The 27,890-nt window shown below is 32.7% G+C and overlaps 1 protein-coding gene across 2 annotated transcripts in view; it reads right to left on the bottom strand.

The window, feature by feature from the left end:
- Positions 1 to 27,890, bottom strand: part of LOC128871619 (G protein-activated inward rectifier potassium channel 3) — a 108,311-nt gene that overhangs the window by 68,539 nt on the left and 11,882 nt on the right. Inside the window, exon 2 of one of the 2 annotated variants that reach the window (XM_054113510.1) lies at positions 26,545 to 26,935. In XM_054113510.1, the coding sequence (XP_053969485.1) occupies positions 26,545 to 26,594 (50 nt within the window). In that variant the 5' untranslated portion in view covers positions 26,595 to 26,935. Of the gene's footprint in view, positions 1 to 26,544; positions 27,783 to 27,890 lie in introns of those variants that run through there. The other variant, XM_054113511.1, reaches the window with a different exon arrangement.

Below are 27,890 nucleotides of genomic sequence, written 5' to 3'. Positions count from 1 at the left end.
GGTGTCAAACGACTCATTGCTTTTTTTGCGAAAGTGTGGGGCTGACTAATAGTAAAAAAGGGAGAAAAACTATCTGGATAAAAAAAAATCATACGGCTCCAAAAAATACGTGCATCACCCTGGCCTTACTTTATTCACTCACAAATTGACCAGCACTGATTTAACTAAAAAGTTCAAGGTCTTATAAAATCATATCTTGGAGCCGTAAAATATCAAAAAAAAAAAAACAAATACCATTAAAAAAACAAATACTGGAACAACTGAAAGAGCGAAAGTAAAGAAAAAAATAGTATTTATGTATGAAGAGGCAACAGTATCTTCCAAAGTAAACTAAGTATTCTAATCTCACCAAATACGTTTTTAAAAATTGTGTCCTCGCTGTATTTGAACTACTTTAACTTGCAAAAGCAAACATCTGACTAGCACATAAACTCTGTAGTACCTAATTTTAGAATATCTTAAATTAAAACTTATTTTACAAAGCTGAGGTAAATAAATAGTAAGTGGATTGGTTTAATAAAAATATTTACTCTTGGTCTCTAACCCGGCAGAGCTACCTTCAAATTACGTGGTACTTCTATTTAAATATCTTTTGTATAATAAAAAGTGTAAATGCTCTCAAGGGCATACAAAATTTATTGCCGAGAAAGGGGTAACGTCACTGTCGAGGCCATGGTACGAGTAATAATTTACATTTATTAGAATAAATTTCTAAAACACAAATATTATGATTTTTTTCCTTATCTGGATATGCATGCGGGTGTAAGTGTTATTTAGAAGGTATATGATGCTAGGGATGCCAAACTCGAAATCCCATTGTTCCTTGGGTCCCAGAAATCCCGATATGAACTTGTAAAGGTTGATCAGATTGGAGGTACTTTTTCCAATAGGGTTTTGCTGTTAGATCACGCGCAACTACCGCCAAACTAAATAATAATTTCTTTCAGTAATTCATTGGCATTTCATCATGGAAAGACTAACGCCTCCACAACGTTTACAAGTCGTGCAATCACCATACATACCGTGAAACTATGGTTTTACTGCGTCGTCGTTTTGGTGAGCAATTTCTCTCTTGTCTCAAGTCAGTGGATTGGCCACCAAGATCTTGTGATGTCAAATTCTATTTATGCGGGTATGTTAAGCCTAAATGCTTTGTGGATAAATCAGCTTCGTTTGAGGCATTGGCAGCCAATATTACTAAAATTATTCACGAGCTACCGACCGAAGTGCTCTAGCGAGTTATTTAAAGTTGGTTTTTATGCACGGCTCTTCCTTATAAATAAGTTTCAATTGAATATAAGAAAGAAAAGTTCCATAACTTACTAAATCAATCTATTGCAAACTTCCTTAAAGTGAAAAACTTATAATTTATCCGACGTGCTGATAAAAGAAGTTGAAATATTTCATAATGGTGGAGACACTGGTCATTGTCTTCAAACGACTCACGACTAGCATTTTACAGTTTAGTATACAAATATTGAGGCCAAAGGAGGTTTTATATGTAACAGGTTCAAGTCAATATTATTGAATTTTTGCTCATATAAAAAAGGTTATGCCCGAAGGTGGGTCCAGAACCGAATTTCGAAGTATCGGGATGACTTCAAAAATATCTCGAAATCCCGATATCAAAATTATCCGCTAATATTGATACTCCTGGCGTTAAATACAAGTGTATGGATTTTCTAATTAGAAGAATCAAATTTGTTTAGTTTTGACCAATGCTGATAGGTTTCAGTTTACGAACTAAAAAAATTCCCTTAACAACGTATTTTTTGCTGTTACAATTATATTGTGTTTTATGCCTTCAACCTTTTTTTTTTTTTTGTTTTTTTCCTTGTTCACTCCTCTTGGGAGCATAGAGCATCGACAAGACTCAGTCTTGCGTTGACTTCGTTAATCTGTTTTGATTTCTGACAGGGTAGGTGATTAGCCTGCCGCTACAACCGCCTTCAACCTACAGTATCTCATTTTTTAAAATTTTGCAATCTGGTAGGTGCTCCTAAATTCAGGAGAAGCACTTATTTGTTTCCGCTACTGATAAAAATTAAACGAATTCTACCGATCGCAATTAAACGAACTGCTTTACTTCAAAAATGCACAGAATATCAAAAGGGGATAAACAAAGGGATTATTTTTCTCATGCCAAATGTTTGATTTTCTTTCCAGCACAGCGCGCCAAGAAAATGGCGAAGTTGCTAAATTGGGTAGTACAATCAGCTTCTTTAACAAACTTATTGGTCAGACACCCCCGTCTACGGCAGCGCTACGTTTCATATGAAACTATAAAAACAAAGTAGCTCTAAAACTGATTTGGCTGATCTCTCCGTTCGGCACCCGGGTCTAGCCAGACTGGCTTTTTCGACTTTGGACGTGAATTTAACATATTTCTATTATAGCTAACGACTTGAGCTTCCAGGTAGCTTCCTAAAGCTTCCTTCGACTTATGGATGTAACCTTTTAAAAAGGTTCCTTGAACAGGACGAAAAAATGCCAGACACGGGTACCCAACCGACGGTTTTAAAGCAGGTGCCCAACGGAGGGTTAAACTACAATACGTACAATTCTTTCGGCAAGGAGATCACAAATAGCCACAGAATTCGCCTAATATTTACCCACTGCTTGAATCAAATTATTTTCTACTATTTTCGGATAATAAAAAAACCAGTTTCTTTTATTAAATAATTCCGGTTTCATAAGTTCGCACCTCTCAAGTACAAAATTCTTAGCTACTTTTGTAAATTTATGCTATTCCTTTTCGATTTTATTTGATTCAAAAAAATATTTTTAAGCAGCACACTAATAAAAATTAAATTAAAGTCATATAGCGCATCATTCTAAGTTTCGCAAATTTCAGAAAAAATCCACTAGCTGTTCCAGGGAGTAAAACCGAAAAATATAAAATAGTGGTAAAAGTGAAGCAAAGTAGCATTTCTGCGTATTTAAAAAAAATTTTAACAATTACACGAATCTGCTTTAGTTGAGTTGGGGTGGCAGTGTTTGCCAAATTTCACAGCCTATGCCGTGCCAAATGACACTAGGCAACAAAATGTAAAAACAAAAAATCAATCGCTTTTGTAGTTGGATCTCTAACACACGAAAATCTTTAAAACAGTTTTATAAGTAAACTCTTTTCCCTAGATATGTTTTTTTGGTTTTCTAACGAAGCAGTCCCATATATTTTTATATTTGAACTAATTATGATGACTCATGATGAGGACTAATAATCTTTTATAAGGTATTTGGCCGAGCTTATCCTTCAAATCATCTTAATGTGGTCCTACATGTGGAGGGAGCTTTAGTTTTATGCCGATTTCGAATGATAGTTTTCGATGTTTTTAGGTATGATTAAAGATTTTCTATGGTTTTTATGATAAGGTTTTTCTTAGCTGAAATAAGTTTGTAAAATTGCATTTGTCTGCCGAACGGAAGCCGCTGCTAAAATTGTTTTTCATAACCTAATATTTCATGTCGACAATGGGCCCTGATCTCGGAAGAAATGCATAGTAATCACGCATGAACCCACTTAGCTTTGGCGGTATTCAATAAAGGCATTAAGAAATATCTTAAAAATTGGAGAAAAACGTAAATATATTTTTATTGATTTTCGTGGCAGTTCGGACTGCATTTTATGTATTTATTTATTTATTTTGCTTGCATTTTGTTGCCTAGTGTAATTTGCAAATACATCAACCCAGCTGTACAGATCAAAGAAAGCCAAAATTGGCAGACGAAATTCATAAAACAAATAGTAAAAAAAAATATAGCAACACAAACCAATTCAAATCCAAACACTCAATAACAACAACAAACATCGATCAGCAGTTGATTGTTTCACAAAGGGGTGTGAATCGCTATGCCTAGGGCTAATTTTGTGAATTTGCAATGATTTTGCATTTTTGAAGGCATAAAAAAATAATTAGTTGAACTTTCAAATAAACATACAAATAAGTATTGCCTTTTCCTTTAGATGAACTCTTTTTTATCTTACAAATTGTAAGATATTAAAAAACAATCTGCTTTTTATCTTCCAAGTAGGTTCTTTGTAATAACTTTTAAATGAAAAAAGAAATTTTGCAATTGTTTGTATGGCTTTTCTATGGAATATAATGCAACCAAGTCGTTGCTTCTAGCCGTGACGCAAAGTGAGTTCCTTTAGGCATTCTTTCCCTCTCTTCTTCAATTCTCACTTCTTGGGCCCTACTTTAAAGAGAGGTACTCGGAAGCCATGGCAACTCCGAATCACTGTAATATGGCCGCTTCACGCCACAGTGTACAGAAACCAAAGGTAGGGCCAACATCAAATCGTTATTTGAATTCAGATGTTAAGGTGGGGTGACTGATAACTTTCATCAGATATCTCTTTTAATTTCCAGCTTATTTTAATATTCCAATGAATTTCGATAATAGTTGTCATTATCAAGAGCGCACAGTTGCTGGCGTGAGTCGACGATATTAATATCATGTGAGCCTAAAAACTGTGTGTGATAAGATAGGTAGAAGAAGCAGAAACAAGGCTTACATATATTTGAATATGCGCGAGGACTAAACGAAGTATCTCAAGTATCTGCCTTGAAACAAACAGGCAATGCAATCGTGTATAGGCGCCCACTTGACTTAAGATAATTTTAATTCTGTAGTAGTGGAGGCTTCGCTTATTTAAAAATCAACAATCAAACCGTTAATACTATCAACCTTGAAATTCATCGGCGATTATTTTTTCCCCGCAAATGCAACTTTGGTTTAAGTAGACAATTAAAGAGTAAATCGCTCTGGCCACGAAGTCATAAGTGCCTTCTATAGTGCAGAAGCTTAGGCGATGAACAAAATCTTTTGTGACTGATTTATGAAACTTTGACTATTGATAAGGGAGAATATGGTAAACGATGTCACGATGAGCTGTGTGCGATTTACAGCTTAATAAAAATAATGCAGACTTAAAAGTGTCCAATGCCGTACCTGTTCAGACAGAGGTAGAAGGGGAATGGTTGCAAAATATCAATTATAGAAGTACAAGTACTTATCTTCATTTGGAAAAGTTAGTACGAGAGAAAAGAGATGTCGAGTTTTTTATTTAATTCAAGTAAAATCGCTTAAGCGCCAATCAAGAAGAAGAGTAAGATTTTTTTTCTAATATATTTATATTATAAATATTTATATTGAATCACTGAAATAATCGAAGTTGACTGGCATGGTAGTAATCGTAGCATCACCCCGGAGCTAAAGATCGACTATAAAAATAATGGATTTCTTTTCTCATAGGCATAACTTCGCACAAAATCACTTTGATTTTTTTTTTGTATTTTTTATTTTTTTTTGCATACGATGTTGAGCATTTTTCTCGCATATAAAAGCCTTTCATATCAAAGAAATGTGCTTTGTATGGAAGAAAATTCTCTACACTGTGTGCAAAACAACAATTATCAAATATTAATTGTTAAAACCTCATCTTTTGACGACTTCAAACTTACAGCTTCTTGTACTGAAATTTAATAGGCTATAAAACTGCATAACCACAAAATTCCTAAAAATTGTGAGTAAAAAGTTGTAATTTTTGATGACGATTTTTTGCAAATTCGTAAGGTTAGGTTAACCCGTCTGGCAGTAAGCCACGCATAGACCTTTTTTTTTTTTTGTCCCTAGCGATACTAGATGGGGGTTTGAATTAAGATTTAAAATAGGCATGAAGTAGGATGCAACGTTTTTAGCAAACTTAAGCAGAGCAGAAGGATCTATTTTTTAAAATATCCTCCGGCCCTTAAGCTTTGGGGCTCCCAAGCATTTCGAGCACGTTTTATTCATTAAATTTTAGCGAGTTTTGTACAAAGTTTGGAATTTTGATTCATAAGGTTTTCATTACAAAAGGTACTATATTTTTATGAAAAATTAACGAAAAAAATTTTGTCTAAAAAATATTGCGAATATTGTAAAAAGATAAAGTGGCTTGGTTATGAAAGACATTCGAGTCTAAAGATATTTAGTGGCAATTTACTACCGAAATTTTTAAATTGATACAAAAATGTTTCGTAACGGCTACTAAACATCTCAATTGCTTATATACAAGGTGGCACAAAATTAATCATCCAATTTTATTTGATAATGGAAAAAATAAGAAAAAATAGAATAACAGCATCAATAACTGTACAAACCAAATGTATATATACAAGATGACGCAAAATGAACATAATTTGATGATTAATTTTGCGCCACTTTGTAACATACTTTTTCTTTTCTGTACAGTTATTAATGCTTTTATTTTCAACAAATAGTATTATTTATGGTGTTTTGAAAAAAAAAACATTTTTTTATTATTATTTTTTCGTATCAAACAAAATTTGATGATTAATTTTGCGCCACCTTGTATATGTATTTGTTCTTTTTTTCCGGTGATTTATGCCTTTACTCTAAATATATAGTATTAATATATTTACAAATTGGATGATTAATTTTGCGCCACCTTGTACACATACTCTTTTGTTTTAGCTTTTTTTCTCAACAAATAGTATTATTTATGGTTTTTGAAAACTATTTTTTTTCATTAATTTTTTATTATCCAACAAAATTGGATGATGAATTTTGGGTATTATAATATAATACATATAATTAATATTTTTTTTACATTTACTTATGCCTTAAATAGTATTAATAAATTTAAGATTTTTTCGAAAACAAAATTTTTTTTTCATTATTAAAAGTATTGGCGCCACCTTGTACATATATATTCTTTTTACTTTACTCTGAATTTACGATTTTTTGGAAGACCAAATGGTTTTTCATTATAATTTTGCTTTTCAATAGTATTTTTTTTTTTTCATTATTAAAAGTATTAGATATGTCAAACTAACAAAAATTAAAGAAATTCTCATCTATACACTTTTTTTCTTATGCGAGTTTGTAGTACTCTGTTATTTTTGTCTGTTGTATACTTTTAAAAGATTTCAAAAAACCAAAAAAAATAAAGGTTAATTTTCATTTCTTCATGAGTTATGTCATTAGCTTAGGTTAGATTTGATTTCATTTGATTTTGTACTCCAACCTACGAAATTATGTTCTGCTGCGCGGATTATTAAGAAAAGAAAACAAACTGGTTTTAAAATTGGCAACAGCTTACAACTTTTCATAAAATCAGCTTTTCCAAAAGTGTTTCAAAACACTCTTTTGTGAGCACCGAAAACTGGTCATCACAAAAATCCATATTAACTTTAGAAAGCGAAAAGCTCATTACACAATTTTGGCAAAACTAGTCAGAGGGCAAATCTGCATAGAGATATTATATCCGCTTATATGTAAATACAAATAATTCGCCGATTGTTTGTTATTGTTCAAAGTCAGTCCCTACTAACATCATAGACCCCATCACATGTCAATTTATTTCTAATCAAAATCCTATTACTTCACAATCACGAACTATGCGAGCTGATAATAAGTAGCCTGCTGAAATTGGTTTTTATCACAACAGTAGGTTTAATATCTGTTGATGTTATTATTCTTTCTTTTAGTTGTTCGAAGTTATGTAATCTTCGATACTCACACACACACATATAGGGACGTAGAAAGGGCGCCTTGTCACGTGCTATAAATTTAGCGAGAACTGTACGAAATCAAATACACTAAGCGGCTAACTATAAAGAAGGCCTAAGTATAGGGTCCAGTGATAAGATTCACTTCAGTGGAAATATACCAATAAAAACCTGCTAAAGGCACATATAAATTAATGAAGTCATTTGAAAATAAAAAACAAACTCATATTGATAAACATATCTCCAATTAGTAATTGTTCGTCATCATCTACTAAGTGTAAGTATAGCAAACATTAGTAATAAATATTGTGACTGAACTTATATATCGTGCAGTTTAAAGTATTTCACTTGCTACCGCATTGCCGTCATCAATACTAGAAGGTAAATAAAAAAAAGCAAAGGCCTCAGCAATCTGTTGCTATGGTCGAGTAAGCCTCTGTGTGTCATACGGAGCAAAGGTGTTGGAATATGAAACATTAGAAATATTTCTGCCAAATTGTGACCTACAATTTTTGCCAAGAAAAATCTTGTCATAAGTAGGCATTATAAATTATGCTCCACATTAAACTCTTGCCGATAACAAAAAACTAGGTCCATAACAAAAACATGATTCAAAATTTGGGCCATAACCCGTAAAGGGAATATGTATCAAAATATTGTCGCTGTTTTATTAACAATAACAGAATTTATTAAGTCCTATTGTGACGAATTTTTATTTGCCCAGAAATTAGCGGGTATGATGAATAATTTATTTATTTGTTTTATGCTTAAACTTTATCTTTACTGGTACTGCAGTTTAAGTAGACAGTTATACAAATAAAGTATGAGTGATCAGACAAACTGACTAGTGTTGCTATTTTTAAAATAACTAGACCGGATCTTACCCTGATTATTATAGCAAAACAAATTAATATGTATGTATTTATCCATGAATGTTCATGCTAAGTTGATTAATTTTAATTAAAAGTGCAGGCTGATTTGTGTCTATGCATGACTGTGGCAGCTTACTCAGATTTAACTGGAGGCACAACTCTTGAAATATCAAAGCATTTCAGCAAAAGGTAAACCATCATAAAAATAATCAGAAATATTGTAACAAAAAATGAGACAGCGACCAGGAACTACTCCTAGAGAACATGGGCTGATATGCACGATCCTATTGGCATACCCATTTAAAAGCTCCAGCGCTGAATGAAATTCCATCAACATATGTTACATAGGTTTCAAAAAAATTAGTAGCAGATTAAATAAAACAAGTTTTGGTAGATGCATTTGAGTATTAAAATAATGAAAAATCCAGAAAAAATATCAAATTTTTGGGAAACACATTATATGGTGTGATGAATTGATGATCTGTCTTTATGGAACCGATGGAAGAAGATATTTATGTTTGGCGTCCACCGAACAAGCGGCAAGATTCATTTTTACACACAAAACCCGATAAGCATAGCGGTGGTAATGTTAGGGTGAAGGCATTTTTTCTGGAGTAGCGTAGCTGAAATTCGCAAAATATACAACCATATGGACAATTACCTGCCAAGACCAGCAATGACTGCTGACTATTGTTTGAATGAACCAAAAAAAATGTTTAAAAAATTATGTTAACAAATTTAAATACATATGAGGGCGTGTGCTTCAGAAATTGTAAACAAATATCCCCAAAAATTAAAAATTATAAAAATATTGTCTCGCAAAATGTTGAAAACAAAAATATTTAACACAACAAATAGATTCTTCTAATAAGTATATTTTATTCTAAAAACTTTAAAAAGTATATGAGAGGATGAAAACATTTGTCTCATAAATTTTTACCGAAAAAATAAATTTTTCAAAATTTTCCAAACACAATTGTTTTAATATATTTCGTCTTAAAATTTTTTTTTAAAAAGTTCAAAAAAAGTCCTTCAGAAATGACAACAAAAATAATCTCCAAAAAATAAAAATTTCAAAAAAATTTTGATAAAAATGTTTAACACAAAGCACAGTTTCTTCTAAAAAATATATGCGAGTATTATTCCAAAAATAAAAAAAAAAATACAAAAAAAATTTAAAAAATATGAAGGCATTTTTTTAAAACGTTAAAAAAACATTTCTCCCATAATATTTGTACCGAAAAAAAAAATTTTTAATTTTCCAAATAAAATTTTTTTTAAATATATTTCGTCCTAAAAATTTTTTTTTTAAGTTAAAAAAAATATGAGAGTGGTGTCCTTTAGAAATGACAACAAAAATAGTCCCCAAAAAATAAAAATTCCAAAAAATGTTCGCCAAAAATGCTTAAAACACTAATTTTTAACACAAAAAACATTTTTTTTTTAACACACTTTTATTAGGTCGGGTTGTATGTATATATGTATGTATGTATGTATGTATGTATGTATGTATGTATGTAACGGAATCGTTAAGCTTAATTTTCACTGGCTTCTAAAAATCTGATCGACTTGGAATTTTGCACACCTATCAAGGACCGATGACAATGCAATAATTTGATAAAAGTTTTCCATTATCCTTATCAGGATTGCCAGGATTAATATTTTCTTTTTTTACCTGTGGGCAAAAAGTAAGGTGAATTTGGTTGTAAAATGAAAAATCTTTATTTATTCTTTTAAATCAATTTCATCCCCTTCAAAACAATCCCCTCTCGATGAAATACACTTATGCCAACGATTTTTCCAATCCCCGAAACATGCCAAATGTCCATTTCCGGTATAGCCATTAGCACCTTCTTCGATTCAGCTTTTATCTCCTCAATCGACTCGAAACGCGTTCCCCGGAGTGGTCTCTTGAGTTTTGGGAATAGCCAGAAGTCACACGGAGCCAAGTCAGGTGAATACGGTGGTTGCGGAACGATATGCGTGGAATTTTTGGCGAAATGGTCACGAAGAACGAGTGCAGTGTGAGACGGTGCATTATCGTGATGCAAAAACCAAGAGTTGTTGGCCCATAATTCTGGTCTTTTTAAATGAATTGCTTCACGTAAACGACGCATAACGCTCAAATAATATTCCTTGTTAACAGTTTGGCCAAGTGGAAGGAATTCATAGTGCACCACACCACGAAAATTGAAAAAAACTGGCCAATGGAGTGGGGTAGCCGTTTCTCAGGCTCCCTCCACGAAATAAGTTCTTCATCCCGATTACTTCTTTATCACGGTCGATAACTGCATAGCTTTAGACTCACAGTCGATAAGAAAGGAATTAAATACAACACGAATATATCAAATCATTAATTCACTGACTGCAATGATAACAATAATTTTCATTCATAATAAAAAATAGTTAAAAAAAAAAATAAAAAAACGCTTTTTTGCTAATCGAACTAAAAAGTAGAAAATAAAAAATAGTTTAAAAAAACTAAAAAACACGCTTTTATTGCCAATCGAACTAAAAAGTATAAAATAAATTTTAATGACAAAGAGAGACCTATAATGAAGTAATAGCAAATCGAACGATCAGTCATAGTCAACTACCTCAGAACAGATTTATAACAAAAATTAAGATACAAATAGAATAATTCAAATTAGAGTTAAAAGCGTGGGATGCTTGATATAGTAAATATTACAATCATTCTATTGGCATCTACCTATGTACAGAAGGTTATGAAAGTGAAACAAAATGCATCCCACGCTTTTAACTCTAATTTGAATTATTCTATTTGTATCTTAATTTTTGTTATAATTCTGTTCTGAGGTAGTTGACTATGACTGATCCTTCGATTTGCTATTACTTCATTATAGATATCTTTGTCATTAAAATTTATTTTATACTTTTTAGTTCGATTGACAATAAAAGCGTGTTTTTTTAGTTTTTTTAAACTATTTTTTATTTAATATATGTTATTCTAAAAATTAAAAAAAAATACTAAAAAACATGAAATTTTCCCTCACATGTCCTTAAAAAATTGCAAACACAAAATGCTTACCGAAGAAGTATATTTATCAGAACTTTCCAAGCACAATTTTTTTTCAATTTATTTCGTCCTAAAAAACTTATTTTAAAAATTTGAAATAAATATGAGGGGGGTGTCCTTCAGAAATGGCAAACAAAAAGTCCTGAAATATTAAAAATTACAAAAACATGTTCCCCAATTGTTTGTTAAAAATCTAATTTTTTTCAAAAGAGTATCTTTCAAAAAGTATATTTAATTCTGAAAATTTAAGAAAGGAATTTAAAAAAAAAATACCAGAAAAAATTTCTCACAAACAGTTTTTACCAAACAATAAAATTTTTCAAAAATTTCCAAAACAAAATATTTTTTAAACATATATCGTCCAAAAAAAACAATACAAAAAATTAAAATTTTTACAGTGTGAAAAGTAGCCGAAAATATTTATTTAAAAAAACTCCGTATCTTAATTATCAGAATTAAATAAATCTCAATTTTTTTTTTTTCAAAAAGTTTTCAGTTTACATCTTATCACACTCAAGCCTACAAATCGTCACATGAAATCAAAAAAGCCCTAAGTTACATTTTAAAAATTTTACAGGAGAAGCAAAAAACCTTTTAAAATGAAAAATAAGGCAAAATTTTTCAATATTTTCTCAAGTTAAGATTATTTTTCATAAAAGAATCAGTATTTGAAGAAAAAATATTACTTTTCGTATTACTTACAGATATATGAAACTTACGCTTAGTTTTTTCTGAAATCGAAAAGGGCGTAACTCAAATAGAAAGTTTGTTTTTTTGTAATTTTCTCAAAATATTTTGCTTATTTCTTGCATTAAATTGATTATAATATTGTACTTTTCGTCAATAACTGATAAATAAAAAACTGATAAATAAGAACACACACAATGGCATGGCATGCTATGGCTTCTTGTGTTTGTTGTTTATTATTTCTCTAAAGGCGTAAGTTACAGCTTTGGTTGGCAAATTTGTTACGCTTGCACTTAGGGCTCTTCGAATTTTGTTTATACCAACGTCATTATTGGTTGATGGATTATAAAATTTTAAAGGAACATGTATTATTATACGGTACATGATAATCAACTAAAAAGTCAATTTTGAATTTTTTGTAACTTAGGGCTTTTTTGAATTCATATGACGAAATATGTAAACCACTTTTCAGAAAAAATATGTTCATCTATTACGACAATTTCCGAAATGCTTGGATCAGTTGACGTGTAATCGCTCGTATGAAATTTTCGATAAGCGTATTTGTCAAAGCTGCTGTCAGGTAAACACATGCTTTTGACATTTTTATTCATTTTACTCAAGAGCAGCGCTCACGAATTGAGAGATCTTAAAATTATCGATTTTCTTCAGGTGAAATAGTTTTTGCGGCCGCATGCGAATAGTTTTTGCGGCCTGTAGTAGCTCGCTCTGTGTGTATGTTTTATTTTATTTTTGTTTTTACCAGGCTGTCGTAGATAAAAAAATCGTGGAAATATCGTTTGAAATTAAATTACATAATGAACTTTGTACTGAAAGCGAAATGAAGTGCGAACCAGGTCGCAGTATTTTTTTTTTTGTTTTAGACACCAGAAATTTCTATATTCAGAATATGAATCGGTTTGGTTCATAAATATAGAAATTACCAATAATTCGACTAGGGAGATATCTGTCGGAAATTCACCATACCTTTATTCTTCACATAAACGCCAATAGTACAATGACCAAATTTCATGAAAATCGGATGAACAGCTTAAAAGTTACGAAGAAACAAATAAACAAGCACTCTTTTTTTATATTAAATACTTTTTCAGTTCATTATTTCGTTTATTATATTTGAATACAATTATCTTTGAATATACAATTTTTTTCGCTTTAAAAAATTTTTTGTTCGATTATGTAAAAATTCAGAATCAAACTGAGCACAACTCAATCACTAGCGCAGCTGGCAAGCAAATGCAATTAAGTGATTGAGTGAGCGAATACTGTCAAAATGAGTGGCATATTATTTAATTAAATATTGATATAAAATAACGCAAATTCATTTGAATGTGGAATATCGCTAATTTTTTAATTTTTTATTTATGACTGATTAGATAATAATTTGATGAAAAGAAATATTTGATGGCATAAAATGAGTATATATTTTTTTTTTGTTTTTTTTTTTTGGTTCTGCCTTTCGTCACTATCTAGCAAATCAGTGGTCCAAGTAAGCACTTATTTTGGCAGTTATATTTAATATGCGCTGCTTAATTGGCATGCAAAGTTTTTCAACCAAAATATTTACATTTGCAATCGGAGAAAATTTATTAGCAAAATTCAACAACTTAAAAATCATTACGCGCGCATTAAAAATGAGAATCACTTCTATCTCAAGGCTTATATGAGTAAAATTACAATACTCAGAGCAACCTTCGTGTAACTCTCAAAACCCTTTTACGTTCTGAAAATGGCAAAAATAATGTGGAGTTTCAGAGGCATACTTTTCCAAAACTGAAGGTGGTGCGACTACTGCCGTCAATGGTGAGCAGCACAGCTAAATGACTAGCAACTCTATAGCTTACCAAGGCAATACCATTTGTACAATATAAGTGATAAATTGTTACAGAATGTCAGGACTACATGTCATAGCTTGCGAGACCTTAACTTTTTATTGGTACTAACTTTTGGCGACTGAATTATTTTAAGAAGTGCCGCAATCAACGGGAAGCTAGCTACGACTGAAGAGCCAACTACAACGAACTGACCCAATGTTAGCACAGAATGTACGACTTAAAGCCGACTTTAACAGAAAAAACTGATTTATCGGATGATTTTTAAGAAGAAAATGAAGTCGTGGTACCGATAACCGACATCACACCTTAAATCTGCACCAAGCAAAATCCCTACTGGGAGGTAATAATCGTAAAAGATTCAAATATCTTAAGATTAGATTGGAATCGTAAGGGATTAAACATCTCATAAGCCTTCGTACAGACCAACTGAAAACGCTCGCAGACATTCTTACTGGCCATTCATTCCAGACTGCATAATTATCTGAATAGAATCGGAATATGATCTAATAACGCCTTTGTACTCTGCAATGTGAGAGGTAGAGGCACAATAGATCTTTCGATCGAAACGGTAGCCTCTAACTATATATATATCTATGTGTCTATCTATTTATCTTTCTAGCGATCAGCTCGAGATTATTAATAACTTTCTTATTTTTGATGACGCGATAACGGCTTACGCGATTTTTTCCAAGCTTAACAAAGCGAGCCAGTCGTTTCTTTCTAGTGCTAACCGTCGCCAGTTGGAAACACCAAGTAGAGATAATTCCTTCCTTACCTGATCTTTCCAACGCAGAGTAGGCCTTTCTCTTCCTGCTGATAAAGCATCGAATACTTTCGGAGCCGGAGCGTTTGTATCCATTCGGACGACATGACCCAGCCAACGAAGCTGCTGGATCCTTGATCGCATGTGGCAATTGCCGCTGCTAACGTGCAAAGGTTCAAAAATGTTCCGCAAAATCTTTCTCTCAAACATTCCAAGAGACACCTCATCGGATGTTATCGTAGTAGAGGCGTCTGCGTCATAAGTTAAGACGGGCATGATGAGAGTCTTGTAGAGTGTTAGTTTTGCTCATCGAGAGGGGACTTTATTACTCAATTGCCTACTTAGTTCAAAGTAGCACTTGTTAGCAAGAGAGATTCTACGTTACTAGAAAAATTACGCAAGGCCTCGGATGAGAATTGCTTACTCTGATTATTAATAACCATTAAATGACAGAAAAACTTCGCAACCATTTTTGTAAGAATCGAAATGTGAATACTTAGTTTAAGTCTGCTGATAAATAATACAATATTAAGCCACTGGAAAGTTGCGCAGATTACTCTCATACCCAAGCTATGGAACCGCTGAATTTGGTCTCTTCTTATAGGGCGATAAGCCAACTGCCTGTAATTTCAAAACTTATCGAAAACCTGTTGCTGAAAAGGCTTAATCTATTGATTGCACAGAGGGCCCTTATAGCCACACACATCAATTTGGATTTCGCAGACATCAATCCACTATTGATTACTGATATGATTTTGATATGGTCTGGCATGAAGGTTTATTATATAAGCTTAAAACGAGTCCGCTGCATAGTTACTGCATCCTCTTAAAATCATATCTTCAGAATCGAGATTTCCTTGCCGAAGTGTACGATGAAACCACCGACCCCCACCCAATAAAAGCAGGTGTACCACAGAGAAGCGTCCTTGGACCTATATAACATATACACCCTGTTTACAACAGATCTTCCCTAATGCACAAACATATACACCGCCACACGCAATTCCTACTCAATGTCCTTTTTTTTAAATTGCAACTAAAAGTAACATTGAATGTTATTTTAAAATGACGGATTGTAAGTAATAAATGGAGTTACAAAAACAAAAAGAAAACAAAAAAGAAAACATAAGCCATAGTTTTATTTACCCGACAGGAAACGAACGGCTGTGCAATTTGAGCAAGGTGGGAATAACACCATAACTGCCCATAAAAGAGACACATAATTCATAATCAATTTCATGTAAATATGTATGTGTGTGAGTATTTTTATTAATTTTTTTTTTTTTTTTTTTTTTTTTTTTTTTTTTGCTATTTCTTTCCTCTTTCGCTGTGGCAATTATAGGCGTATTTATTAAGGCGTCGCAAATGATTGTGATATATTCGTGCAAATTTCAATAATATTTTTGCCGCAAAAGAAAGAGGAAGAGATAAGTAAGCGCATTCGCTACGGGCCACAGATTGTCACAGAGTCACGTTTTTCAAGCGAATTCTATTTATTTATTTTTTTTTTACTCAATACTCGTGTGTGGGTACTCAATACGTAATTTTTCTGTCGGAATCGATTTTGATTATACCTTAATTGAGTCGCGTGCATTTTATTTGGTTTTAAATCATTTTTTAAACCATTATTTTGTACGATTGCCATTAAATTTATGAAATGTTATGAAAAACAATAATTTTCAAAATTACTTTTAATATTAACTGGTATATTTTCATTAAGCGAATTATTCTATACAGAAATATCGCTTAGTTATTGCTGCCAACAACATACAGTATACTAATATGGTGGCCGGCTTTAGATAAGTGATATATGAAAAAAAACCATGGTACATGTAGAAAGAATTGCCAGTCTTTGCATTTGTGGGGTCCATTTGCGGAACCACACCCATAGAGGCACTAAACATTATGCTTAACCGATTACCAATAGAGCAATTTGGCAAGCAAGCAACTGCTCTCAGATTAAGAGAAATCGGTCTACACAGAATAAACCAGAGAGGACACTCTTCAATTTTAGAAAAAATCCCCTGCATGCCTGTTGTAACAGAGGAATGGGATAACGGGCTTATTGTTAGAGAACATGATATAAACATCTATACAGCTGGCTCAAAACAGACAACAGAGTAGGTGGTGGGGTTTACTCCGATAAACTCGGAGTTAGTCAATCATTTCGCCTACCTGATCATTGCCGTGTATTTCAGGCGGAAGTCACTGCCATAAAAGAGGACTTACGGTAATAAAAACGAGAATATTATTCACAAATGAAGTCTTTATATACTCGAGCAGTCAAGCCGCAATAAAAGCGCTAGAAGCTAAAACACACTCGTCAAAAACAGTCATAGAAAGTTTTAAACTTCTAAATGGCGTATCAAAATACACCTTATTTGGGTGTCAGACCACAGGAATATAGCAGAAAACTGCATGGTAGATGAACTTGCTCGAACCGGTACCTCCAAGTGAATAAGACGCTGATACCTATGTCTATAGCCAATTGTAAACTACTTATATGTAAATAGGAAAATCATCAATAAGGTAAATACAAGTTGGCAAAACCTCACAACATGCGAACTAAGCACAGAAACTTGGCCGAAATGGAACAGCGGTCGATCAAAAAGCTTGATAAGATTTAACAGAGAAGCTATAAGGAAAATGATAGGGCTATTAACTGGTCATTGTCTAATAGGCAGCCATGCTAGAAGATTAGAACTCACGTACTTCTATTTCTGTAGAAGCTGTCGTAATACAGAAGAAGAGGTTACAGTCAGACACCTTTTATGTGAGTGTGAAAGCCTAGCTATGAGAAGGCTGCGCACTCTCGAGACAGCATTTCTAACCGATGTAGCGGACATAGCCCATCTAAAACTAACGAAGCTTTGCTCGTTTATTAAAGCTATAGGGTAAGGATAAGATCCAGTGGTATCACAATGGACCTATGAAAGGTCTAAGTGTGTCATTGCGACAGCCACCCTATCTACCTACCTATTGTTTCCAAAGTGATTTTCGCAAACTTTCCTGTAACCTTTGATTAAAATCTAACATCTAATCTATCAATATTTTTGGTCTAACAATGAAAGTCATAAGTTACAGTGGGGCTCCAGGTCTAAATAGGCTCCCTCGAGAGTGGTCCCTGGAGAGTGGCAACAGTCGTAATCATGGAAAAATTAACATTGGTGGCTGAAAACGATTTTATTGTTTTCTAAAATATTACCCAAGATGATCAATACTCTTTCCAAGCACTTTGCTAAGTCCCATTTATAGAGGGTTTTTTAAATTAAGTGGGTCCAAGGTGAACATATATTTTTTATCACAAAATGATTATATTATACAAAATCTTTTTGAATCTCATCATACTAATCTCTAAGGGTGCCTAAATTTCACTATAAGTGGCATGACTTGCTCAATTATTTTCCACACAGCATCGATATTTGTAGAAGTATTTTACGGTGCTAATGGATGGTACAACCAAACGATTGAAAGTTTTTTCTAATAGCGGTCGTCCCTCGGTCGTCAGGTCTCAGAGAGTATTTCTGACATGAAAAATCATATAATAAAAAACAACTATCTGCCGTTTGGAGGCGGCATAAAACTGTAGGTCGCTCCGTTTGTAGAAACACTAAGAACAGGAGCAGAAGCTCGGCCAAACATCCAACAAAAGGGTGTAAGCGCCAATGCTGTTTACTCTACGTATACTGATTTTAGTTCATACAATTTTTTTTAACCTGGTGCTTTTATGCATTTTCTCCATATAAAGAAAGCTAGCACACTTTTTTATGTGGAAGAAAATACCCAACATCATTAGCAAAAAAAATTGTCAAAAATCAGCGCGATGTTTGAGCCGCTTGAAGCTCGCCTTTTTATATTACCAAAGTTTGTTATTTTATTAATAAATGTTTTATATTAGCACTAAGTCAATAGTCAGTAAGAACTTTTGTATTTTTTAGCAACAAAATTGAAATTTACATAAATAAATAAAAGACTCGAAATTTTCTTAAAAATTCAAATTAAGAAGTGTGAACGTTTTTCTTAATTTTTATTTTTCGATTTTACACGCAGTTTGAACCTGTGACTTATATGGTTTTTTAGAAGAATTAATTATATATTTTTGAACAAATAAAAATTGTAATTAAATAAGAGGCAAATAATTGTCAAAAATTGCCAATATGTTCTGTACTACAGTTATTTAAGGCAGTGTGTAGACATTTTCTAAACTTTCAATCTATAAGTTTTTAACGTTACGTTACGGCTATCAATTCTCGTTAATTTTCTCTCCCAGCCTATTTTCTTTGCTTTGCTTTTGTCGTGCTTTTTTGATTTATCACAATTTGCTCAGTTGTATCTGGTGCTTTTCGTAATTAGAAAAACAAATTTTTTGTTTTTTGAAATTTGCACTGTTGCACACACTCCTTTCTACTTCTGTCTCACCCGCTTTCACACCCAACTACTTTGAGTACTATTTGTTTGTTTTATTCGCTAAAACCGCATGCCATTTTTCACAGCGTTTTTAATTGTATTCAAACAAATTACTTTCTTCCTGCCTTTGTCTACATGTCAATTGTGGTACCTACTTATATGCACCACAGATAAACCTACATATGCACCTCGAATGTAGCCAGTATCTTGGCATACAATTGGAAACAGGTAGCGGCTGATAAGACTTTATTTTGTGCTATGAAGAAAACGCTGCCTGATTTTGTTTTGTTTTTGGCTACTGTTCGTCAAGAAGCTATTTTCAGCTATCAGTTGAAAATTTTCCTTGCCACGAAAATTTTTTCCTATCATCCATGAAAAAAAGTTAGGGATTGAAAGCAGGAATTTGACTTTTGTGAATGGTGTTGCTTAGAAGTAAAAATTTACCATTAAGCGATTCCATATCAAGGTAATTTGTTTATAATATGAAGAAGGTTAAGAAACTAAAAAAAAAATTAAAAAAGAAAATAATTCATTTTTAGATTTGCTCATTGTTGAAAATTTTGGTTTATAGTTCTTTTCAGTGAAATAATTTCAGTTATTTTTTTTCAAATGTTTCTTTATTTTACACGATAAAATTTATATAAAAAATTTTTTTTTTTATAAATATTTTGGAAAGCAATTTTTTATTAAGCATTTTTTTATTGCTTAAATTTGGGTTTATAGTTGTTTTAAGTGAAATAGTTTGAGTTATTTTTAATATTAAAAAACTTGTTCCTATTTTTTAGGATAAAATATACTTTAAAAAAAATTTTTTCTTTGCACAAAATTTTTATTGTTAGCTCAACATTTTTTTCTTGTCTTTTATACGCGATGAGAGATCATCTAAATTAAATACTTTCTGATACCTGCCATCAAAAATACATTAAAAATTTTTTTTATGAAAAATAACATATTTTTTTGTTCAAAATTTGTTAGTGTTGAGTGAAATATTTTCAGTTATTTTTAACATTTAACAACTTGTTATTTTTCGGAATAAAATATATAAAAGAAAAAAAATTTTTTTGGATACTTTTTGGTAAATATTTTGTAAAGAAAATTTTTTGTTAAACATTTTATTAGGGTCTAAATTTTAGGTTTATAGTTGTTTTAAGTAAAATATTTTGCGTCATTTTTTAAATTAAAAAACGTGTTCCTATTTTTTAGGATAAAATATACTTTAAAAAAAATTTTTTGTTTGCACAAAATTTTTATTGTTAGCTCAAAATTTTTTTCTTGTCATTTATACGCGATGAGAGATCATCTAAATTAAATACTTTCTGATACCTGCCATCAAAAATTGTTGTAATATTTTCGTACTATCAGCTAATTTTGATATACCATTTAAACGAAGAGATAATTTAAAAAATTTGACATTTTTGCATTTTGCGTAACTTAAAGATATGCCATGAAAAGTATTCAGTGCTTCCAATTTTTCTTTTGGCGTGGTAATTTACATATTAACCCATTTTCATTACAACTACTTTGGTATTGAGATTTGCCTGCCGTCAAAGCCATCGAACTGACCTTTTTCCGTTGCCAAGTATATTTGTTGCTTTACAAGCATTTTCGTGTAATTATTTAATTTTTATTGATTTGCCAATTGAGCTTACAACCTGTTTAGATGATCTTCAAAAGCAAAATTTAAAATAAATTGCAGCAGCAATAAAAGTCACTAAACAAAATTGTATAGCAGCACAAGTTTAGTTGTTTATTTTTTCTCTGTCCAACACTTGAATTCCCCTTTATGCAAATTTCTATAGATTTCGCATGAAACGTTTTTAATTAAATATGCGAAACGTGTGTCTTCTTCCACACATTGGACTGCCGTCATGCAGCGCGGCGTGACTCGTCACCGTTGTGCCAAACGGCTCAGCAACGTCCGCTTGGCGGTCCAAGGTGCATAAAAAAACATTGAGTCATTCAACTGCGACGACTGATACTACTCAAATATTTAACTAAGAGAAAAACAAAAACAATCTGATAACTCACTAAAAATATGTAGGCATAGGTGTATGCACACATACGTACGTATGTACATGTATTTGAATATTTAGATATATTTGCAGTTATTTTTATTCAATATTCTTGCTGAATTTTCGCATAGAATATGAATTTATTCAAATTCGAATTAAATAAATCATGACATTTTTCTAATGAAAATCAAGTATTTTGTATAGTATTTCTTGCGCAATATTAAAATGATAGTCACAAAACCACAACCCAACAAATAACCATTCTTTAGAATGCTTAATATTTTGCCCAACTATTTCCTTGGTTTCAAAATTACTATGCCAATGTACGCCTATTTTCGGTAATAGCATTTTTTGTTATGCTAAAATGCTGTTATGCTTAGAGTTCAGTGTCTTTTAAAATTCTGTTATGGATGAAATTCTGTTATGCTTAAAATGCTGTTATTTTAACATGTATTTGCGCGCACGTTTTTGTAGTGAGAGCGCATTCAACACACACTGCACAAATGTGTTTGCGAGAAAAAAACGAATCTACAGTGCAATTGAGGTCAGTAGGAAAAAAACAAAGTGGTCAGCGACCTTTGGTTTGTGGAAGAAACAGTGTGCAAATAAGACTAGACCTTCATTTGATTCAATAAAAATTAGACTGTACATATTCATTGTGACTAGATATTAGAAATAAAAGCACTAGATGTGTACATATATATACACAGAGGAGCAAAACTCATTTAGCGGGAATTTAGTTCTTACTAAGTAAGATTTTTATTATAAAAATATTTCTTTTTCATAAACATTGTATGTTTTTAGAAATTTTTACAAGTCTTTAATACATGCACTGAAAAGTACCGGGCCTAACACATAGATGGCACTAGTTTTATTGCATTCACCTCTTTTTCAGTTAGTATATATTAACCTGTAAAAATTTCTTAATATTCTATTGATTAGTTCGTGAGTTATTGTGCTAAGAGCGACGCTACTTTTATTGTTTTCAAAACCTTTCAAAACCTGGATCAAAAATAATTTCGTGTTTTAATTTTACACTGCTTCTTGATGGATGAAAATACCTTTCAAGCGAAGCAATGACTTGAAAAGTGTTGTGGGGACTCCGCTCCATCAGAAACAACAGTAAAACGATGGTTTGCTGACTTCAACCGTGGTCGTAGACATTCCATGATGCACAACGCAGTGGTTCAGTGGAGTCCAAATGACGTGGTAACAACAGAAACTTCAAAAAAAATTCACAAAATAGTTTTGAATGATCGAACAGTGAAGCTGCATGAGTTAGCTGACATCGTAAAGATATCAAAAAAAGGCGTTGGCTTTATATTGCATGAACATTTGACTATGAGAAAGCTCTGTTCAAAGTTGGTGCCGCATTTGCTCACTGCACCGCGCCTGCCCGTGTTACAAGTCAATCGAAGCAAAGGCAAAACTACATGAATTGAATTTCGAATTCCTCCCACATTCACCAGATTTGACTCCCACCGACTACTGGCTGTTCGCAGACCTAAAAAAATGTTCACCGGTAAGAAATTTCGCTCAAATGAAGAGGTTATCGCTAAAACCGAGGCCTATTTCGAGGCAAAAGATAAATCGTTCTAAAAAGTGGTATTACAATGTTAGAGCGGCGCTAGAATGATTGCGTTTTTCTTGATGGCAATTACGTTGATGAAAAAAACTTTAACAGAAAAAAAGGGGTTTTCTTTGTTAGGTCCAGGACTTTTCAGCCCATTTGGCCTATGTGTATAATACGTACGAGTCACATATTTTTTCTCTCTATGTCAAGGTGGAAACGCCATTCAAAGTTTTAATTCTTGTTATGCTGAAACTCCCGAACCAGTAACTTTTGAAAATTATTAAACACTATTCAAAAAATTTTAAATTAACTAAAAATTATTAAAACTAATTAAAAATCATTAAACCTCAATAGAGATTACTTAAATTTTCGGTCATAGCCATCCTTGTAATACAGGGTGGCTGATGAAAGCCGCTACCAAAAAAAAATTGAATAACTTTTTTTCTTTTTAAGTTATCTGTTCCATTTTTGTTTTAATTTGCAGATTGATCTTTAAAATTTATTAAAATGGATAACTGGGACACGCAAACAAGAATTTGGATAGTCCGCCGCTATCACGCACTGGAGTCCGTAGTTTTGGTACAGAGAGAGTACAGGCGGATGTTTGGCGGCGATCCCCCGAGCAGATGGACCATAATGACACTGGTGAATAATTTTGCTGAGCAAGGAACAGTCGCAAGAAGGCCTTATCATCGAAACCCACCAGTTCGGACGGAGGACCCGATCGCTGCTGTAGCTGCAGCTATACAAAGCAATCCAAGGGTTTCAACAAGAAGCTTATCTGCTCAACTTGGTGTCAGCCGACAGTCTTTGCAAACAATAATGCACAAAGATTTAGACTTATTTCCTTACAAAATTCAAATGGTTAACAAACTGAATGCAACAGACTTGCCGATTCGCTTGGAATTTTGCCAGAAGATCCTGCAAATGGTGGAAGAAGACCAAAACATGTTAAACTGCCTTTTCATGTCTGATGAGGCCCATTTCGATTTAAACGGCAATGTGAACAAACAAAATTGTCGAATATGGAGTACTTCTAACCCACAGATACTCCACGAGACGGGATTGCATCCTCTTCGCGTGACAGTGTGGTGTGCGGTTTCTTCGCGCTGTATTGTCGGGCCTTATTTTTTTGAAGAAAATGGTCACACCGTTACCGTTATTTGAAAATGCTGAAAGAATTTTTCTATCCAGAACTACGCCGAAAGAGAATTCCTTTCAACTCTGTGTGGTTTCAACAAGATGGGGCAACGTCTCACATAGCCCAGACTGTTATAACAGAGTTGCGACGAAAATTTCCCAATAAACTGATTTCAAGAAACTCCGAATTTCGTTGGCCCCCCAGGTCGCCTGACCTTACTGCACCTGACTTTTTCTTGTGTGGTTTATGTAAACAAGAAGTTTATAAAACAAAGCCAACAAATTTGGATGAACTAAAACAATCCATTCGGGCAACAATTGCGGCTATTCCTGTCGCAACTCTCAAAGCAGCAATGAACAACTTTTTACTAAGATGCCGCACTTGTGTCAACGAGCATGGGAGGCATTTAAATTCAATTATTTTTAAAACTAGTTAAGCTACATTTAATAAAATTTAATTACCTTCAACTTGAAAAAAAAATAAATGAATTCCATACACTAAAAAAAAAGTTATTTGAGTTTCTTAATGTAGCAAAATTCATCAGCCACCCTGTATATCACATAATCCTGTACCAATGAGACTAACCACCGATTCAAGTATCGAAAATAACATAAACGTAAATGCATTCAAAACGAACCAGTTTAATGAATTTCACGCGCTGCTCAACCCAATTATGCAAAAATCTGGGCATATGCCATTATAAAATCTTATAATTACATTCGTTTAGCACACGTGTATGCAATTCTTAATAGGCTTATGAAATATATAATTAATTAATTTAAATGAGAACTTGAGCCATTGTGTCATTGAATTAAATTTTTTTATTGAATCAATACCAATACTTAGTATCCACAGCGTGCGCTTTAGTGTGAGTGGACTGCCCTAGAGCTTATACAGTATGTCAAGAATGAATTTTGACATAGGAAATAAATTAGATTTTTCGACTTCAATAGCAAAAAGCAGTACTCTTTATTTATCTTTGACTTTTTTTTACTGATTTATATTCAAAAATAAATAAAGAGTGCTATTTTTTTATTCAAATCGAAAAATTTAATTTATTTTCAATGTCAAAACTCATTCTTGACATACTGTAATTCTGATCAGGCTTATGAAATATAAAGTTTCCGTGGTGTGCGCGTACAAACCATTTGAACTCAGTTCTGCGCTTTCTCTGCCTGTTAGCCTGCTTGAACACAACATAGGGGAGGAAGGCATGATGCAAAGAATAATGAGATGGCGCCCATCGTGGTCCCGTTACTTTGCGCTCAGCGAATTTGACAACTAGTTACGTGATTTTAGCTCCAGTATGGCCAGATTACCATTTTCGTAACTTGATTTAGCATTTTTGTTTTGTTATTTTTATTATTTTTTGTCTCGGAGTTTTAGTTCATTCCACATGACATTTTTCTAGCCTATTCTAATTAAAAGTAATGTTTATAATTTTGTAAAATATACATTTTTTAATAATTATTTAAATAATTCACACAGTTTTATTTAGCTTTACTTTTTTTTAACATCTGGTGGCATTGCCCGCGATTGCCGGTGTTGTTGGTGTTCTTCTGCTTTCGGCAGTCAAATCTCTCTCTCGCTACTGCAGGGTTGCCTAGCTTTGGATATAGAAACGCACTAAATGCCCATTTAAAGAAAATAAAACACGAAATTTTTATTGTGTTACTTAAAGAACTTTGTATGCGTGACAAATTGTCTGTAGAATGTGCGTTTTTTTTAAATAAATGTGTTATGCTTATGTACAATTTAATTTATGAGTTTTTTTTGTTAAGCGAGACTCTTTTATTAAGGGAACGATTTTTTTGCTATATTTGAAGTTATGTAACTAGATAAGGTACTCTTTTTGTAAAAATGTCAGTATGGTTTCTTTAGTATTTTCTGGTATTTTGTGGCTTATTTTTACTATGAATACACCTCTTGATGCTCTATGTCTCACTAAGGATTGATGACCGGAAGAAACGATTACACCTCTATGGTTTTAATTCGCACTCAATAAATTCAAAGGCTTTTTAAAATATGTAAAAAGGATTTCAATCTTAAGAAGAGTTGAGAGCGGGGCATTTAATATTTTTGCATAGCCTTAAATGGAGCCAAAAATTAAATTTGCACTTTCAAATTATCAAATTTTATAGGAGTAAAAAAAATTTTCATTAGCACTAAAATCTTCTCAGAGGGGCCTTTTTTAAACTTCTTTTGTTTAATAATACAGTTTTTTTTTAACCTAAAGTTTCGCTAGCCTTAAATTAAAAACAAAAAGAAACAAACACCAAACTTAAAAATTGTCGCATTTTCGGTATAAAAAAGCACTAAATTTATTGCGAAGAGCAAATGGTTGGCAATACTGCACAACTCAGCAAACGTGACGTCACGTACGCTCTGATGGGCGCAATCTTGTTTCTATCATTCTTGGGAGGAAGGTGCAGTTTACTAAAAGCGAAAGTGAACTTGCGGATAGCTTTAGTTACATGTGAAGTGGAAATGCTGGCTTCTTATTCGAAATTAGGAAATTATAAATATTAATATTTTCATCCTTTTTATGATTATCACGTAACTGCGAAAATATTTATAAAAACTTTTTAATAAATGAAGCATATGTATGTATGTAATAAAGAAAAGTTCTAAAGCAATTATTTTTGCTCGTGTTAAATAGAAAAAGAAACTTCCGAAATCGCTTACCCATACATCGCATCGACCAGATCGCGTTCCCATGTCATTAGTCGCTTCATTTTGGCAACTACTGTTTCCGAGCGCGTTAACGTCGCCGTGGTGGCAAATTTGTTGCCGGTATTGGACAAAGTAACCTGTACCGTGATTGCGATAAAAGTTACTTGGCGTTGATCAAAAAGTACACGCTGGTGTACTTTTTTATCGTTGCTTAGAGCTGAGCTTACTTTTGCTGTTGCAGCAGCAACAGTTTTTAGTTGTTTTGTGGCGTTAATATGTTGCCTATTTGCGCAGCTGTCACCACAATGAGATTATTTGCGTTTGATATTTTCAACTTTATTTTTAAATTACACTTTTTGTGGAGTTACTTAGGTATGAATTTTCTATTGTTTTTTATGATTAGCTGCAAAAAAAAAATTATTGCAAAATAGAGCTTAGTTGATTTTTCTTTATGTGACAATTTTCCTTGACTGCTTGACTGGTTAATTGTGCAGTTTTACTGCTATTTCAATGAGAATTATTTTCAAAACTTTTATGCGTCAGTAGTTGTAGAGCCTTTGTTTCTATGTTGCTTGTTCTAAGTATGTGTGTTTGTATGTGTGTGTTTGTGTTGCTTTGAAGTTGTCGTTTACTACTTTTGGGTTAGATCAATTGCGTTTTTTTATATCGAAATTTCAATGCCACGCTTTGCCTTTGTTATTGCAATGCTATTTTTGTTGCCACACAACATGTGTTCCTTGGCTTTGTGCTAAATTTGTTACTCGTTCTAAATTCCTTTTTTTGTGTTTCTTTTTCGTTTGTTTATTTTTTTGTGTATGTATGTACATAAAAATGTGCATAAGTGTATGAAAACTTTGCTGCCTTGGCTCTGACGCGCTCGTTGACTCACTCCTTGCGCTTTTTTTTTTGTTTTTGCTTTTCTTGTTTTGTTGTTTTTTTTTTTTTTTTGGCAGCAATTGCTAAGGTTTCTTTTAGGGTTGCTGGGCTTTGAAGTGCATCGCTTATTCAAAGAGAAAAGTGCAAAAAATTATGTTTCACTTTTAAGTATATATTTTGAATTATTAAGGGTTTTTAAGGGACTTGTTTTGGTTAGCAACCAGTTTTTTTATTTCAGGTTTCTGCGGGTGGAACCCTTAAAATAAGCGAATTTTTATGCGACATGCAGCGCGGTGTAGTAGGAATGAACCCCTGACATAGGTCAGCGAAGGAAAATAATTTTTATCACAATTTTTGATGTTCGAAAAAAAAAATATCAACGAAAAAAAATATATTTTTAACACAAACACACTTACACTTACATACCTGCATAAAGTAGGTACTATTGTGAAGTTGGCGATTGCGTGTATAGATACGTATAA

The sequence above is a fragment of the Anastrepha ludens genome, chromosome 2 (genome assembly GCF_028408465.1).
Source record: "Anastrepha ludens isolate Willacy chromosome 2, idAnaLude1.1, whole genome shotgun sequence".
In the NCBI taxonomy this organism is placed as follows: Eukaryota; Metazoa; Arthropoda; class Insecta; order Diptera; family Tephritidae; genus Anastrepha; species Anastrepha ludens.
This window is presented reverse-complemented; position numbering and strand designations above follow the sequence as displayed.